This window comes from Apus apus, chromosome 3, assembly GCF_020740795.1.
Source record: "Apus apus isolate bApuApu2 chromosome 3, bApuApu2.pri.cur, whole genome shotgun sequence".
Lineage (NCBI taxonomy): Eukaryota > Metazoa > Chordata > Aves > Apodiformes > Apodidae > Apus > Apus apus.
This window is the reverse complement of record NC_067284.1, coordinates 33,678,116-33,694,327: the sequence shown is the minus strand read 5'-3', so window position 1 is coordinate 33,694,327 and position 16,212 is coordinate 33,678,116. Positions and strand designations below refer to the sequence as shown.

Genomic DNA, 16,212 nt, shown 5'->3' with positions numbered 1-16,212 from the left:
ACCACCCATATCTGTAAGGTCAGATTTTTCTTAGGAAGTGTTTTTTGTTTGATGCTACACATTTTATTATGAAACCTTCCCCAAAGAGGAGTCCATAAAGACTGGAATGGTACCTCGATAATGAGATATAGGTGGGCAGCACATTTCAGAGAGTGCTCATTTACAGTATGGAATTTAATTGTTTCATTCCCCCTTTCCAGGTGGGGTGACTGCTTCTGGTGGCTACTGAAAAATTGTAATCCCTTCAAGTACAGCAATTTACTTGCAACTTAACATGCACTGGTCAAAAGAGTCTACCTATCATTTGGAATGGTCTTGCTCTAAGAACGTGAAGGTTAATTTTTTGCTCACAAATAATGTGGGGCTAAAGCTTGGGAAGACTCAAGAGTAGCACATAAAACTATATAAAGAAGGATTCACGCAAGTTTCCAAATTTTTCTTCAAATTCTCTTAGAAATCAGTCTGAGAGACGACCCAGGTAATAAACTGATAATTACTTCAAAGCAATGGAGTGCCTTTTGGTTCTCATCCTTCCATTCTACCACATTTCAATGGCAAAATACTCCCCATATGAAAGGGAAAAGAAGAAAATCCTTGCCTAAAAAGAGACTTTTTAAAGAACTTATGGCAACGGACAGTAAATACAGGAACTAACGACTCATGCAGTGAATATGCACGCTACACAGAAAAGAAAGCAGACCACTACTGTTTCAACTTGCTGCCACAAATTCAAGAACTGAGGAACAGCTGAACCTTCTTAGAAGTCACATAAGGATTGAAATGGATATTAACTTCAATATAATAATAATCTTATTTAATCTGCTTTCAAATAAAAAGTAAAAACATGAGATAAACTCTCAAAATACTCTTATGCCTACATACAAGAAGCAAAAAACCCCCCACCAATAACAAAAAAAGCAACAGTTCCACACATACAAGGTATCATTTAACAATTCTTCTGGCGTTTTCATTATGCAACTGCCTGTAGCACTACTGAGTTGCATAACAGAAACAACAGATAGGGATCTGAAAAGCTAAAAAAAAAAGAAGACTTACGAAAACCTATGAAGCTGCTCACAATATTTTGTGCAGTGTCACAGCCAAGTTTTCGTATTTTTCTATAGGTTTGGAGATTTTCCTTTCAAAGCTTGAGCATATTAGGATTTTAACATTAACACTGCACTGAAGTACACTTCTTAATTGCAGAGGAAAATGTGTACACATTCAGCCTTGGAAATAACACTAGTAAAATTTATTTACAGCCATTTAAGTTGAATTGTTTAACTAAATAGTTGAAAAACCCTAAAAAAAATCCCAAATAACCCGCAAAACATATTTAGGAGCAGTGTGGTCATTTTATACACATAATGTGAATCTTATATTTTCAATTTCCTGCCTCATTCAAATTTGCAGACTTAATACAGCATTCATAGTATGGCAATTTCTCCAAGGACAGAATATTCCAACTGTCTCAGTGACTTCTTGAAATATAAAGCCTTCTGTGTTTTACTGAACTGTAGATTTAGACACTACAGTTTTTGGAAAAGCTTTGGCCTCAAATACACATACATTAGAAACCAATACAGTAAATACAGCACAAGTTACTGACTGAATCACAGTTTTTGTATAATAGAGTAAGTCATACTGCAGTCAAATCTTGAATTAAATTATTATAGCACAGTTTGTAATAAGACATGAAACCGGACCACTTTTTTGTGTGCTTCTGATACTATATGCCAGAACATTATCATCATACTGACCTGACAGTGCCATCAGAGGATGCAGTAAGAAGGTATTGATTGTCTTTTGACCAACAAAGATCATATACTATGTTAAAGTGACCATAAAATTCTCTCAGAAACTGTCCAGAAGGAATTTCATACACTACAGAAAACCAAAAACTTTGTAAGTATTTACCATCAATTACATTAAATTATTAGTACAAAGTTTAGTCTTAAGCTGAGTGTCTGCCAGCATAAATCAACTCATTTTCTTTATCTTTTCATTTTCCAAAAACAAACAGTTGCTCCATATGCATGGACAGCAAGCGTATACTTCCATCTAGTGGTTCATGGATGTTACAAATATCTTAACCCTTAAAAAACAGCCTACCCACTTTAAATCATTAGAACCAGATTAGGATTATAGTTTTTAAATTTATTATTATTTTTTAAATTTTGACAGCTACTTGACAAATCTCTGAAGTAGAGTAACACAAAGATTGTTCTCTAGGTCTGTGCAATAAAGGAGTCTAGCCTTACTGTTCCTTGTGTTCAAATATTTACTTGGAGTACACTTAAAATACTGTTGTCTCTCAATCTCAAAATTGTTACGCTGGTCTGGAGAACTATGCAGTTGAAGCTGTTGTGTAGAAGCAGCCCCAAGTTTGAGTTATAAGCAATATTAGTAGTTCTGACTAATGCAGTCCATGGAAGACAGCAGCCTCCAGTAGTTTGTCCGGACTATTCCATGTATCTAACTTCCACGACAGGTTAGGAGAAAAACAGAAAAAAAACATGTGGGGTGGGGGCTGAAAAAGTTTTTTCACTTAAAACATTATTATCAGAATGTATGTTCCTTATGCAAACTGATTAAGCATTTCCATTAGACCTCTGCATAGAAATACTGTGATTTTATACCACTAAATTGTATATACATTACCATGGATATACGAAGACAGTTCCAGCTCTATTAATACAGAAAGATAATTTTCCTCAATGCTCTTTAATGCACAGAACAACTTACAAAACCCAATTATAAAACAAACCCCTGAAAACCCACAATTTAAAAATATATCTTTGGCCCTTTAATTTCAAACAACGTGAGTTTTAAGAAAAAAAACAAACAAAAAACATATATTAAACTTACAAACTATGGGATAGCCATTCCTTCCTGCACATGCTGCTGCCAGTGTCTTCCCATCATGAGAGAAACGAACACAGAAGCAGCCCTGATCTCCACCTCGCAGGGACAACAGCCGCTTGTTAGGTATGCGGCAAGCCTAGCTTTCCAGGGAAGAATTGGGATTACAGTTAGGAACATTAACTTCCCAATGCTCAGCACACATTCTTAGCTCCTGTCACGTGTAAGTTCTAAAAAGCTACTAACATCTTAAGGGAATTTAAAAGAAAAATTCCACCTTATCAACAGCGACAGTTCTCCTGTACATTCTTTTCTGCCCCATTACTACAAATAGGAAGCTTTAAAAAAACCAAGAAAATGTAAAATTGAAACAATTTCCTTCATCTTAAGAAGTGCTTAATGATTACTAACATCAATAATATAAGCTGTAGACTTAGACTGTAAGTCAAACTCCCTTAAGGAGTCTAAGCAAAACTTTTAGTAACTTGATTCCAGTGTGAACTGAGAAGACTAACGACAGGCACTCAAACCCTTGGTTTCCCCCATAACCTTTAGTATTCCTCATCTGGATTTCAAGTCCCAATTTTTTTTTTAAACACAGCTGGAGATAAAACATTGCAAAAAATTGCACAGGTATTATAGTCCCCCTTCCTCTCTCCCAAAACATTTCCTCTTTTTCTCCTTTTCACTCATGGGGTTTTTCTCCAGAACTAAATTAGAAGTTTAAGGGGAATTAAAATATTCAAAGTAGTTATGTGATGATTTAACCTAAACCTGATTGAACTTATGAATGAAAAATAATTATTAATAGATTAATATACATTTAAAAGCATAACATGAAATAATACACATAGTTCATTTCAGAATAAAGGTAAACTCATATTCTTAGAAACTATATATGCAATTAAGCTTTCTTATGCTTTTTGAAAGAATCTGTACGTGGACTACCATATGAGATCAAAATTAAAATCAACAATATTTGTTAACAAATCTTATGTTGTATTACTGGAATTCTTATAGAACCAGGAGCTCAAGCTAACACAATTCTACAGAAAAATATGAACCCACTGCATGAACATACTGTACATAGTTGCAAAAACACTCCCTTTACATGATTGCTAATTTCAATCAGCTGCAGAAATGCAGGAGTTAGGAGGAAGTCAGCAAGAACCTTCATATGGTTCTTCAATGAAAGCTCCTTCATAATTCTGTTCTATTGTAAAAATAACTTTAATGGAGGGAATAAAAAAAACCACCATCAAACAAAATAACAAAAGCACACGAGAAAACATTTCCAACCAAGCTGAAATCTGAGAACTGGTTGCCTGTCTTCCTTCCACTGTCTGATTAGCCCTACTCCTTCAAATTCCTGGAGAATTCTGGAGATAAAAATACCTGATTGTTTTGAGAAAAAAACCTGTTAAATCAGCCATATTTGGTAAGAAACTAAGCAGCATCTGCTAGTTCTGAGAGTTCCTTATGGTATGTATTTTGTTTTTTTAATTTATCTGCTCTAATCAATTACTTGCTTCCTAGTACTTGTTACATAAAAATAAAGTTATATAATTATTTTTCTTTTAAAAAGCAAAGAAAAACACTCCACCTGTCCAGGTAATCTTGTCCATTTACATGGCTCCTTTTTCTCCTTTGCAAAGGGTTCACAGGATTTTTTAGATCCCTCTCTCTGGAGCTCACTTGTTGCACTACTTTGTTCCTGCTGATCAGCTATCATAGAGCAGAAAGAAGGAGCAACCTTAAGGCAAACAAAACTAAGTATTAGGAAAAAATATTTTTAATCTTAACAGTGTAATATATGAAAATATTAAAAGATACTTTTAACTTCAAATGCATTGCACTTTTATATCTTAAAAATAAAAAGCTTAATACATGAAAATGTCACAGCAAAAATGTCATTTAAAGAAACCAGCAAGTCAGAAAGCAAACTGAGCTTCCAAAGTTGTGTCAATCAGATGGCATTAAAGATTTTTGAAATAATTAATACTTCTTATTTTTATTAGGTATTTAGGTAAGTGAAAATTAGTAACGCTATACTACCTGGTAAAGACCTACTTCCATGCAAGATGCCCTGCTTTATAAGGGACATCCTTTTTTTATAGCCACCAGGTATGGCAGATATGGGTGCTTCTGGAGAAAGAGGAGACCAGGCAGGATCTGTAACAGATCTTAAATGGAAGCAGAAATCTATGCAGAGAAAACTGTATCATGCCATGGCTCGTACCTGGAGCTCAATCCCAGTCTTAGCAAATCTGGCATTTAACAGAACAAGAACAAAATACCATCTGTAGCAAATGGATCCAAGTCAGGTACAGCTTAGAAAGCCTATGAAAATTCATCACATCACTTAAGCTTCACAGAGAACTGCCAAGTAAGGACAGCTGTGAACAAGTGACAGCACCTAAACATACCAGGAAAACCTCCAGACCATGGGGAAGACAAGCCTGGAGCACTTGCAGAAGGATCAACCACAGCCACTCAAGCGAAGCACGCAGAATTCCTAACAACCTCAACAGCTGACTGAGCAAGAGATCTGAAGATGTCATTCCAGTATACAGATTAGAAAAATGTCCCAAAAGCATATGAAATAATCTCACAGATAAGCTTGGTTTCAGACCACATCTCATCAGGACTCCACAGATCACCCTTGGCTGTATCAACAGCGATCAGAAAATTTACGACAATTGTAAATACATATGGAAAATTAGGTAATGGAACAATACTGTGCTTGCATTGTACAACAAACGCTCTATTTATCTCGAACACACATCTCAGCACATAATCAATGCAAGCCTCTCTTTAAAGTTGTTTTCTTTTGAGAAAAAAAAGAACACACTACAGGTTGAGAATACAGGGGCTCTGAGTTAAGTAACTCACATCTTCTCTCACTACAGAATTTACATTCCTGAATGATTCTAGTTAAAATGGCATACCTCCTAATGAAAAGGATATCATTCTTCAAGAATGTTTCCTGACTGTCAATGGCAAAATATATAAAGTTGCAGATGGGAAATTATGTCTTTTTTTCAAAGACAGCTACGAAGGGCTGAGTTTGGAACATGTATCTTAACATGCAAAGCTCTTACTATAGCTTGTGACATACTAGCTATTGTATATATTGCATGTAAGTACAGCTTTATCGTACATGCATACTCACACACTTTAGCTAGTTACTACTTCTTACAGAAAGGTCTGTATATTTATAAATTTATTTATATATTGTATTCTTAACTTACATGATCTGGCAATTTTATGCCTCTTACGGTGACATACAAAGTTGATGGGTAACGATTTCTAGGACATTTTGCCCACCAGTCATAAACCTCAACAACATTTGAATGTGACTTGGTCCTTGAGGGTGGGTAATACAATTGCAGACGGAGTTTTCCATCAACATTTAGAACTCCATTTGCACCTACAAGCTGGAAGGGTCATTAAAAATAGGAAAAAAAGTGTTAACACAAATAAAAGTCACTGATCATTTCTAATATCTTAAACAACTGTAGTATAAACACTGAAATCCCCTTCCCATTGGAGAAATATGCTATCCCTAAAAGCAATAATGACCTCAGTATGTATTAATCATTAAGATCATGGTAGTTTAGTTTTGAAAGATACTTCATATGCACATCAATAATATCCTTTACGTGAGGAGACCTCTGTAGCCTCTGCAGTACTGCTTTTTTTTTTTTTTTTAAATTACTACTTGCTGGAACTAGCCACATTTCAAAGAACTGTCAATCCACAAAGAGCCTCTTCCAAATCTGCCCCATTTGAACACAACAGTAAAGGGCACTCGTAAGGCCTTGACTCAGACTAGAAGATACAGCAAAGCAGTAACTCTTCCAACTTCTGAGGAACTCGAGTTCCCTCTTTAGAACTAACAAGATATTGGTGCTTTCACAACTCACTCTGCATGTACCCACTGCCACTGACCACAGTTTATCAGGACATTTCTGCTTTGACTGATACAGATGAAAGATGCAGTAGGAATGAAGAACAGGTGAAAATTTTATTTGTATTTATGAGCTGGGAAGTCATTCTTCACTTTGGTCAGGAATACACTGTACTCAGTGACTGGATACAGAGCTCCCACCAGCTACACATGAGACACAGGACACCAGACTTCTGATGCCTTGGGAAGGTACTCCATTAATCTCTCTTGTATTTCTCATGTTGTGGACTGCTCAGTGGCTATCAAGATCACCAACCAAAAGGGTAGGTATAAATGAACAATCCTCAGGCAAATTAAAGAATGTAACACATTATCAACTCTCCAAGGCCAAACTGGCACATCCAGGTGTCTCCTAAAAGTGTAAAAAGGTACATGATGTGCTGGCTAGATTACTTGTACCTCATTGTTGCAGCATTTCAAACCCTGCAATTAAAAATGGCAGATTTTTTTATAATTAGGCTAGCAAGTCTTTTCAAAGCCTGGCCAAGTGAAAATGGCACTTGAGTAAACAACCACTGAGGTACATTCTTTGCAGACACAATCCCATGAAGACACAAACCCTCACTGCCTTCTGTAATTTATGAACAAAAAAACCCAACCTTACATATTCTATACCTTCTTGATATATATATGTGTGTGTGTGTGTTTTTTCTACTGTCATGCTTGTTACTGTGAATTTTATGGAGTAAAAGAAGAGGGAGGGAACATCCAAGCAAGCAAGGATTTATTTTTCCCATATCTGTTCCTGAGAATATGAAATGTTTTACCCATTTAGGAGGGTTAATGTCTTTTAGAAAACTGAACAACAAGATTTTTAAACTTTATTTCTCATTTAAATATTTACAATACCTTTAGAAATGCCCAACAAATTTTTCGGAAGCCCCTTTCCAGAATTCGTACATCAGAGCTGGATCTCTCTTCATCCATCCCTCGAAAATCTAGGATCTGAAAGTATTGATAGGGATATAAAAGTATTTGTAATTAATATATACTTCAGGGTAATTAAAAAAGAGTGCTGAAAAGATGCTAGATGTGATTCACTAAACCTAGCAGATTTCAGTTGTAAGCTATTACAAAACCAGTACTTCTTCCACACAAGTACACAATTAGAAATAACATCCATATGAGTTTACCTTTGACTCTTCCTCACTTGCTTTAAAAAACCCTGTAAGTCTGGTCTTAAAAAAAAATTAGTTCTTGCTTCTCTTCTGTCTCAATAAAAACTGAAAATGGTCATGTGTAATTTTCATAAATCCTATAAAGTTCACAAATCTGACAGAGAAAACCAGCTGTATGTTAATCTCACTAGAAAAGTGCCAGCGGCGAGGGAAGCAAGCAGACCAGAATCAATGTGATTGATAAAGCAAGCTCCGATTTATTGAATACAGTGTTACTTTTATACCCTTTTCCAAACCTACATGTAGTGAATTCATTGGATAGTAACCACGCATAGTGAATTCATTGGATAGTAACTACTTGTAGTGATTTCACTGGACGGCAACTACTTGCAGTGATTTTACTGGATAATAACACACATCTGAGTTCCAGGGTTCTTCCTTGTTTTCTATCATTCTACTTCTCTACCTTGTCCTTGAGTTAGTTTAAGCTAACAGAGATTGTTTATACTTGTGTTAGGCTAAAAAAAGAGATTGCTTGTACAGCTGCTGTTTGTGCTACACTCTCAAGGCCTCTCGAGGAGATAGCAGGGGCCCATGGCCCTGCTGCTCAAGCCATTCTGCAACAATAAAGGGCAGTTTAAAAGTTAGTTTTCCTTTCCTAGCTTTATCACTTATGTCACAGAATTGATCATAGAATTGTATGGGTTGGAAAGAACCTGTAAAGATCATCTAGTCCAAGCCCCCTGCCACAGGCAGAGACATCTTTCAATAGATCAGGTTGCTCAATGATCTGTAAACCTGACTTGGAACACCTCCAAAGGTGTCCATGAGATTCTTCAATTTTTCTAGTCAATGACCAGAATCATCTTATATTAAGCCCCACTTAGAGGCTTATCCGATATAAAATAAAATAATAATAAAAATAATTTAAAAATCAACACCTGGAATCATACTGTCTTCAAACTTCATAAACAATGTGAAGTCAAACAGCATGTTTTCAGTGTAGTCAAACTTTTGGTGCCAATATTAACGTGACTTCCACGTAGAATCTTTACATACAAATGTGATCACTTTTGTGTTAAGCAATTAAGGACCGTGAATTCCATAAATGGTGTTATTTATAAGTAACACAGAACATAATGAAATATACAGTGATATTCTATATCTAATCTATTTGAAATATAAAAAACAAAGGAATGAGTGAAATATATTTAAAAAAAGGAATTAAAGATATTTATTGTACTAAGTTCCCATTTTCAGGTTAATTCTGCAGAATCTGTCTTTACAAATATTGAAATACTTAAGCTCAAAATCAGATTGAATACATACCTTAGAATTTTTCCTTTAAATATATTTGTATTTGAGGACAAATTAAAAATTACTTGTGAATAATGGGAGAGGAGAAGTAGATGTCTACAATGTTAACGGGAACCAATGAAATAGCTTGCTCAACAGTAAAAGGGAAGTGTTGCTACAAGCATGCAAACTCCCTCTGAGCTTCTAGTGCTTCAATTTCTTTTCAGATTTTAGGAATTACGAGATTATGAGGGACTGAAGCATCTCCTTATCGGGAAAGGCTGCTCTAGAGAAACATGCTTTAGCAGGGGAGTTGGACTAGATGATCTCTAGAGGTCCCTTCTAACCCCCACTGTTTTGTGATTCTGTGAATGTGCAAAAGGAAGAAGTAATAAGCTTTATACGTGGTGCCATCACTCCTGATCTGGAATTATCTTACCAGCCTTACGAAAATGTAAATTTTCTTCTATTGAAAGTAGTAGTAGTACCAAACACCAGTAACACTTTTTGGTATCTCTACTTAATTCTGTCCCTTAAGGCTATGCTATTAACTCAATATAACCAAAATAGAACACCTGAATCTGTCAAGCATATACTGGTAAGGAAAGAAACAGAATCATACAGTGCAGAAATTTGATGTAAAATATTTAACCTTACCTCAAAAAACAGGATTACTTGAGGATCTTCTTCAGTATTTTGAATAAAATAATTAAAACGCTCATTAAATATGACTTGCTCCTCCCACTCTGGAACTGTTGATTTAGTCTGTCTGAAGTCATATGGTTGTGTCATTAAAGGAAGAACATGCTCTCTCTGTTCTTGTTCATAAGAAGATGAAACTTTGCTCTTGCTGTTTGAAAATTTCAAAAAAATTACAATTCTTATAGTTCCTTAAAAAAACTAACTAAAACAAAACAGTGTTTTCAGTTACTGAAAGCATTTGACATTTGACAGTGACTAAAAGAAAAGCAAAAGACCACTCTAATTTACTCTAGGTAGATATATGCATTATCATAGATGTAGAAACTAATGAATGATGTTGCATGCTTAATATTCAGCTTTATTTTAATATATAATCTTTTAGGGAATCTATGTGCTTACGCTAATCATTGATAATAGGACAAGTTTATTAAAATCACCTATGATCCTTCTTGACATATAAGCCATTTCTCTGATCAACAACATGTATTTTAACCATGGGATGAGACACCAGGAGATCAGTTTTAAGTTGATCGGATCGATGGATGTAAACTCCCAACACAAGTTCATCATCAAAATCAAATTTAGACTGAGTTGAAATTTCTGTATTCCTCATTTCCTCATCATTTTCTGCAGCAACTTCTGTGTTTTCTTGTAGAAATAAAAACAAAGTAAATAGTGGTTAACATGCTCCACTAGTGACAATTCAAAAAAGTAAAAATGCACTGTACAGTCTTAGCAATTAATAGTAAAGTAATAATATTTAACATGTTCTTTATGTAATGAGTTAAATTAAAACTATAAAATATGCATAATTTTAAACACGTATGAGCATTCACATGAATTTATATTACTATATTTCCATTAACCAACATTTTAATATAAAATCTCATGTCTTTCTCTTGATTGAGATAGGTTCTTCTGTACCACAGTGACTCAAAATTGACAGTTCAATATCCTGCTCTGGACTACAGCCTTTAACAAGGTTTGTTTGCTTGTTTGAAGGAAAATGTAAGAAACAAGGTAAACAGAAAGTGATGTTTTCTCCATGTGCATTTCCCCTGAATTTATCAAACACTCTTTTCAGAACTTCCTCAATTAGAAGTTACAGTGAGATGACCATACTTAACAGATATCAAAAGACCTACTCCCCATCAATTTCTGTAATCTCCGTTTTTTAAACTAATTTCTTATTTTGGCCTCCACAATGTTTGAGGAAATGAATTCTCCAATTTGACTATGTGCTGCATGAAAAACTATTCCTTATGTCCAAAATGAGCATCTGGTTAATACAGTGGTGATGCATATTTGTAGCATAAAGTAAATAAAAGTGATAAAGTAATAAAGTGACAATTAGAATATGCATTTAAGTAATACACTGTAAAGATGGTATTATATTGTATTATGCTTTAAAAACCTCCTTAACTATATTCATTTCAGAACTGTTTACAGTAAATGAATTTTCAAGATTTTAGACAGGTACACTAAATTAACTTCCTTACAAATTAGCCACAGAATTGGAAGAACAAAAATAGAATTAAGTAACTAAAAAACAAGTAACTTCAACAGCTCAGTCAATACTGTGTTACTATTATGGACAAATATTTCTGTAGCAATGCATAAAAAAAAAAAAAAGGCTTGGATAAAGCAGCAAAGCAGTACAGCATTCTAACATTTTGTTGGCACACCTTTTCTGGTTTTCTTTTTAACTTTCTTTGCTTTAGGTTTCTGTTTTTCCATGCTTTCCTCCAGTTTTTGTTCTTCTGCTGTAACTAGTCTTTCCAAAGACTGATTTTCGGTGCTGTCTTCTTCTGGCTGATGCTGTAGCTCAGAAAGGGACATTGCACTGCAACATAAGGAATTACCATCAGCGGCTGCATTCTACTGCACATAAGGATGCAACTGCTCATTACCATTTCTAATGAACTTGAAATTTCCTCTTCAGCTCTGCAACTCATCATGTTATTATCTTGAAAATGCAACATCCCCCCATAATATTCGTGTCTTGCCTTTTTTATTTCTCTCTCCCCTTCAGCTCCTCCTGATTTCTAGGTAATTGTAGAACCATTCCTGTGAATGGCGCTAAGCTAATACTTTTCTGCTGGATCAGGGCCATCACTCCTCACTAGAAAACCATGCAGAAAATTATCTACAGTTAGTTAAGAGTCAGTTCCAAGGAAATAAACACCAGATAGTAATGGAGGTTTTTTTAAAAAGTTAAAAAGAATCTGCGAGTTACATGTTAATGTTCGTAGTATTTGGAAAAAGTGTTTGGTAATATTTTTTCATAACAGAATCATCCAGTTAATCACTTCAAAAATATGTACATTTTGTAAGAAAGTTTCTATCTTAAAAGAAAACAAAACGTTCACTTAAGATTCAGAGACACACAGTATAGTCTTTTATCACGGTACCTTGTTTCAGCTTCACTTAAAACTGCTATTTGTTTCTTCTTTTTCTTCTTTTTGCCCACTTCATTGTTCAATACTACTTCATGGCTTTGAACACTGGAAGTAAATTCAGACATCTGTTCTTTAAGTTTCATTTTTATTTTCTTTTTAATTGCAGTTGCCTCATCCTCAGCCACATACAGCTGATAAGCTCGAATTAGCTCTTCTTTCTCTTCTAACTCAGTTATGTTTCTCACTTCAGTCAAGGAATTTTTAATCTTTCTATCACCTTCTTGATGAGGTACATCTGTTTGTGATTTTCTTCTTGTTTTCTTCTTTGGAAAATCTTTAATCTGTTCCTCAAAACTCTCCAATTTATCTTCATATAAATTTTCCTCCTCGTTAAATTGTTCTTGTACCAGTGATTTCTTTTTCTTCTTGTTAGACTTTGGTTGCTTGATTTTCTCTCCACTAACAATGTCATTGTTTATTTTCTCTGCAAGTGAGGCTTTCTCTCTCAGTTTATTTTTTGTAAATCGAGGACTCTCTTCTTCAGGATTATATGTGTTGTTTATAATTGCTTCATCATTCACACTTTCCTTAGCTAGATCAATATTACTTCTAAAGGTATCAAGCTATAAATGAAAAGAACATAAAACATACTTGTACTAAAAATTATGTTGTAAGGATAAACATAGTACTTTGTTATTTCTTTAGCAACATTACACAAAGTAAAATGAAATTAAAGATCTAGTTATTTTCTTGTTTAAAATTAGCAAGTGACAGATTGAAAGGCAACAGAAAATTCACACAGAAAAAAAAAGTTTGTGTTTGGGCACTTTATCCTCAATTAATTTCACTATGTTTTTAAATAACTTCTAGTAAAAAAAATAACAAAAAATCAACAAGTCTACTCCATAAACAGACTTCAAGATTACACGCAGCATGATATCAAGTACTTTCATCCATTTAAAATGCAAGTTAGAGCAACTCCAGGCTCAGTTCTTTGTAGTCTCTCTTACTGAAAATTGCTTGCCAAAGTTTGACAATGAAATTATATTAAAATGTGCTAAAATTGAAAAACAGATTTCCATTAAGACTTTTTTTAAAGTATAAAATTGAAAAAAACCTGCACATTAGAGCAACTCTTTGTCATTCTACTAAGAATAAAGACCAGTCTAGTAAAAACAGCAAAGATAAATTTCAGCTAATGCATTTGTCTCTGCACTCCTGCCAATTTTTGGTGTTTTTCAGAAAACACATTGTATACTTTCTTCCCTCCTTCAGGTTTCTGTTCATGGATACTGAAAGTTATAATGTCCCATCTGTAGCAACATTCAGGGTCAGGCTGGGAAGGACTCTGATCTAGTTGAAGATGTCCCTGCTTATTACAGGGGGTTTTGACTAGATGACTTTTAAATGTCCCTTCCAATGCAAACTATTCTATGATAACTCCAAACACCACAGGTTACTAAGGCCTAATTCTCTAAGGAGCTTGGCCCACAGGTCTGTTCCTTAATGGAACTTCTATAAAGTCCCTGAGGTTCATTTACTCTATTGCCCTACATAAAACTCTAGCTGATGTCTGAAACTAGAGACAAAGCTTAAACATGCACAACATTGTCCTAATAAAGTAGGAGTTAAACAGAAAATGTCTGGAATTTCATGCAGGTAGGCCTATCTAATACATCAGGAAAACATAAAGCCATTCATGTATCTTTTCAGTAGATATCTCTATTTTTAGCATCCTACAACTAAAAAGATTTTAAATTATCTCAGTATCAAATAATGAAAAAATCTTATATTTGTACCTTCACCTTTCACTTGCTTAAATAGACCAGTAACATCCTCTTTATTCATAAGTCAGTGACTTAAGAGGATGTGGAAGATTTCATATAAATAACTTGAAAAACTGAATAGACTAAAGGAAATTAAAATACAAAATAAAGCAACAAACTTTGTATAAATTAGAAAAAATAATGGTTTTTGATAGGTTGTCCACTTCCTTATCTACATTTCTATGAATAGAGTATAAGGCATGAAGGTTAAAATACACTGGCAATTAAGACCCAAAAGTGATCAACAGCTAAAGTCATGCTGATTTTTGCCTTCGATAGAACCTTAATCCATCCAGCCCAAGAAGCAGAATTCTGTGAGAAATCCTAAACAAAAAAGCCCTCATCTTTGACTTGTTCAAGAGTTTCTAAAGTAACTCTGCTATTCAAGAATCATTTCCTCTGAGAAACCTAGCTATTGCAAAACCTACTTGAAGTATTTACTAGAATTTGGTATTTGTTATGCCCAGAAACAAAAACATACAACCAGAAATATGTGTCATCAATAGTAGCTGCACAGTCATTTAACTATAGCAAATTTACTCATAGGAAAAAAGACATAGAATATCCTCATAATGAAATGAAACACAATTTCTAATTGCAGCATATTTCAGGAACATTACTAGATACTGCCTGGCAGCACAACACTGCTTCAGCAGTTCAAACACATTCCCCAGACACAGAGTCTCTATGATCATAACTCAGGCCACTTTTCCCATGATTTTAAGCCATGATATTTAGTTTGCACCAAATAAACGCAACCATTTCCATGCTGACTTTAGACAGATTAATCTATCTGGGCAAAACAGTCTGGGCATTGCCTGGTCTGAGGCTTTCCTCATTCTAGTAAGTTATAATAGGAGATACAACTGGTAAAAAATAAGCATGGTTAGCCCTGGAAGGGACACTAGTGAATTCACTTTCTGACTGTGTCCCCAATTGCTTGTTTTTTTTTTGCTTCAGGCTTCATACCCACTGCCCCTGTGGCTACTGAACAACAAAGTAGACCTGACACTGGCCACAGCTGACGTCTAGCTCCATCATCATTACAAGCCCCTCATTCTTAACACTTGCAACTTCAAACTTATCCTGCCCTACTGACATCAGCCTTTCCTCTTACAGTCAGGATGCTTCCTTTCCCTCCAGGCAGGCTCTCCAGGCAATGGGAACACAGAGTAGAGCCGGCAAGGGGACAGCCAGTCTCCTGACCCTCACTTCTGCTGTTCAAAGTCAACAGCAACCTTCTGCAGCTCCAGAACTCGGGTTTCAAGGCAACAATGGACTATGACGGAAAAGGTTTTAATCTAAAAACACCTATATTCAGTGGAGACAAAAGAAAGAAGTAGACTGGAACATTTCAGGTGTAGCTATGCTCTCAACTATGACCTGTTTCTGATTAAACCTGGGAGAGCATTTATGGCAAGTGCGTGACACAACAACTGTCACTGATAAATTTCACATTATTTCAAGACATATGAAGCTCTATAATAGTTAAATTATACAAAGTGAAGAAAACAGGTAGAAAAGCAGTTAACCTCCTCCATCTATCTGCTCTTCCCCTCCCATACACGTTTATTTCTTACAAAGAAATTCCTGTTTATTTGCTTAAGAGTTTGCAGAAATTTCTACTCAAACAAAACCAGCATGGAAAATACCAACAAGAGCTCTTGTAGCTTTGCCACACTTGAAGGAAAGATTCAGAATGGTCACTATTAGGTTTCAATACACGTTCTCCTCAAGTTATTAATTTCTTAGTGTTTTGCCTGATACAAATCTATGGCTTCAAGAGAACCTTAAAGTTAGGCTTACACACTGATCCTAGAAAAGCCTCATAGCTCGTGTGTATACCATTAACTTTTGATTCAGTTCACAGTGATTTTAAGTGCTTCTAGGTAACTGCAGTGTGCTGACACACCTGAAGGCTGTGCAGCCATTCAGCAAGATCTAGACAGACTGGAGAGCTGGGCAAAGATGTTCAACAAGACTGATGTTCAACAAGAATAACTGTAGAGTCCTGCGCCTGGGAAGAAAAAAACACCATG

General features: G+C 35.1%; 1 protein-coding gene across 6 annotated transcripts in view; it reads right to left on the bottom strand.

Annotated features, from left to right (window-relative positions):
• The window catches only part of AHI1 (Abelson helper integration site 1), an 88,823-nt gene that overhangs the window by 64,931 nt on the left and 7,680 nt on the right, over window positions 1-16,212 (bottom strand). For all 6 annotated transcript variants that reach the window (XM_051616008.1, XM_051616007.1, XM_051616009.1 and 3 more), the window contains 9 exons: window positions 12,360-12,970; window positions 11,634-11,791; window positions 10,386-10,596; window positions 9,904-10,096; window positions 7,682-7,777; window positions 6,114-6,299; window positions 4,466-4,615; window positions 2,869-3,001; window positions 1,761-1,884 (listed from right to left, as the gene is read on the bottom strand). In XM_051616008.1, the coding sequence (XP_051471968.1) occupies window positions 1,761-1,884; window positions 2,869-3,001; window positions 4,466-4,615; window positions 6,114-6,299; window positions 7,682-7,777; window positions 9,904-10,096; window positions 10,386-10,596; window positions 11,634-11,791; window positions 12,360-12,970 (1,862 nt within the window). The remainder of the gene's footprint in view (window positions 1-1,760; window positions 1,885-2,868; window positions 3,002-4,465; window positions 4,616-6,113; window positions 6,300-7,681; window positions 7,778-9,903; window positions 10,097-10,385; window positions 10,597-11,633; window positions 11,792-12,359; window positions 12,971-16,212) is intronic.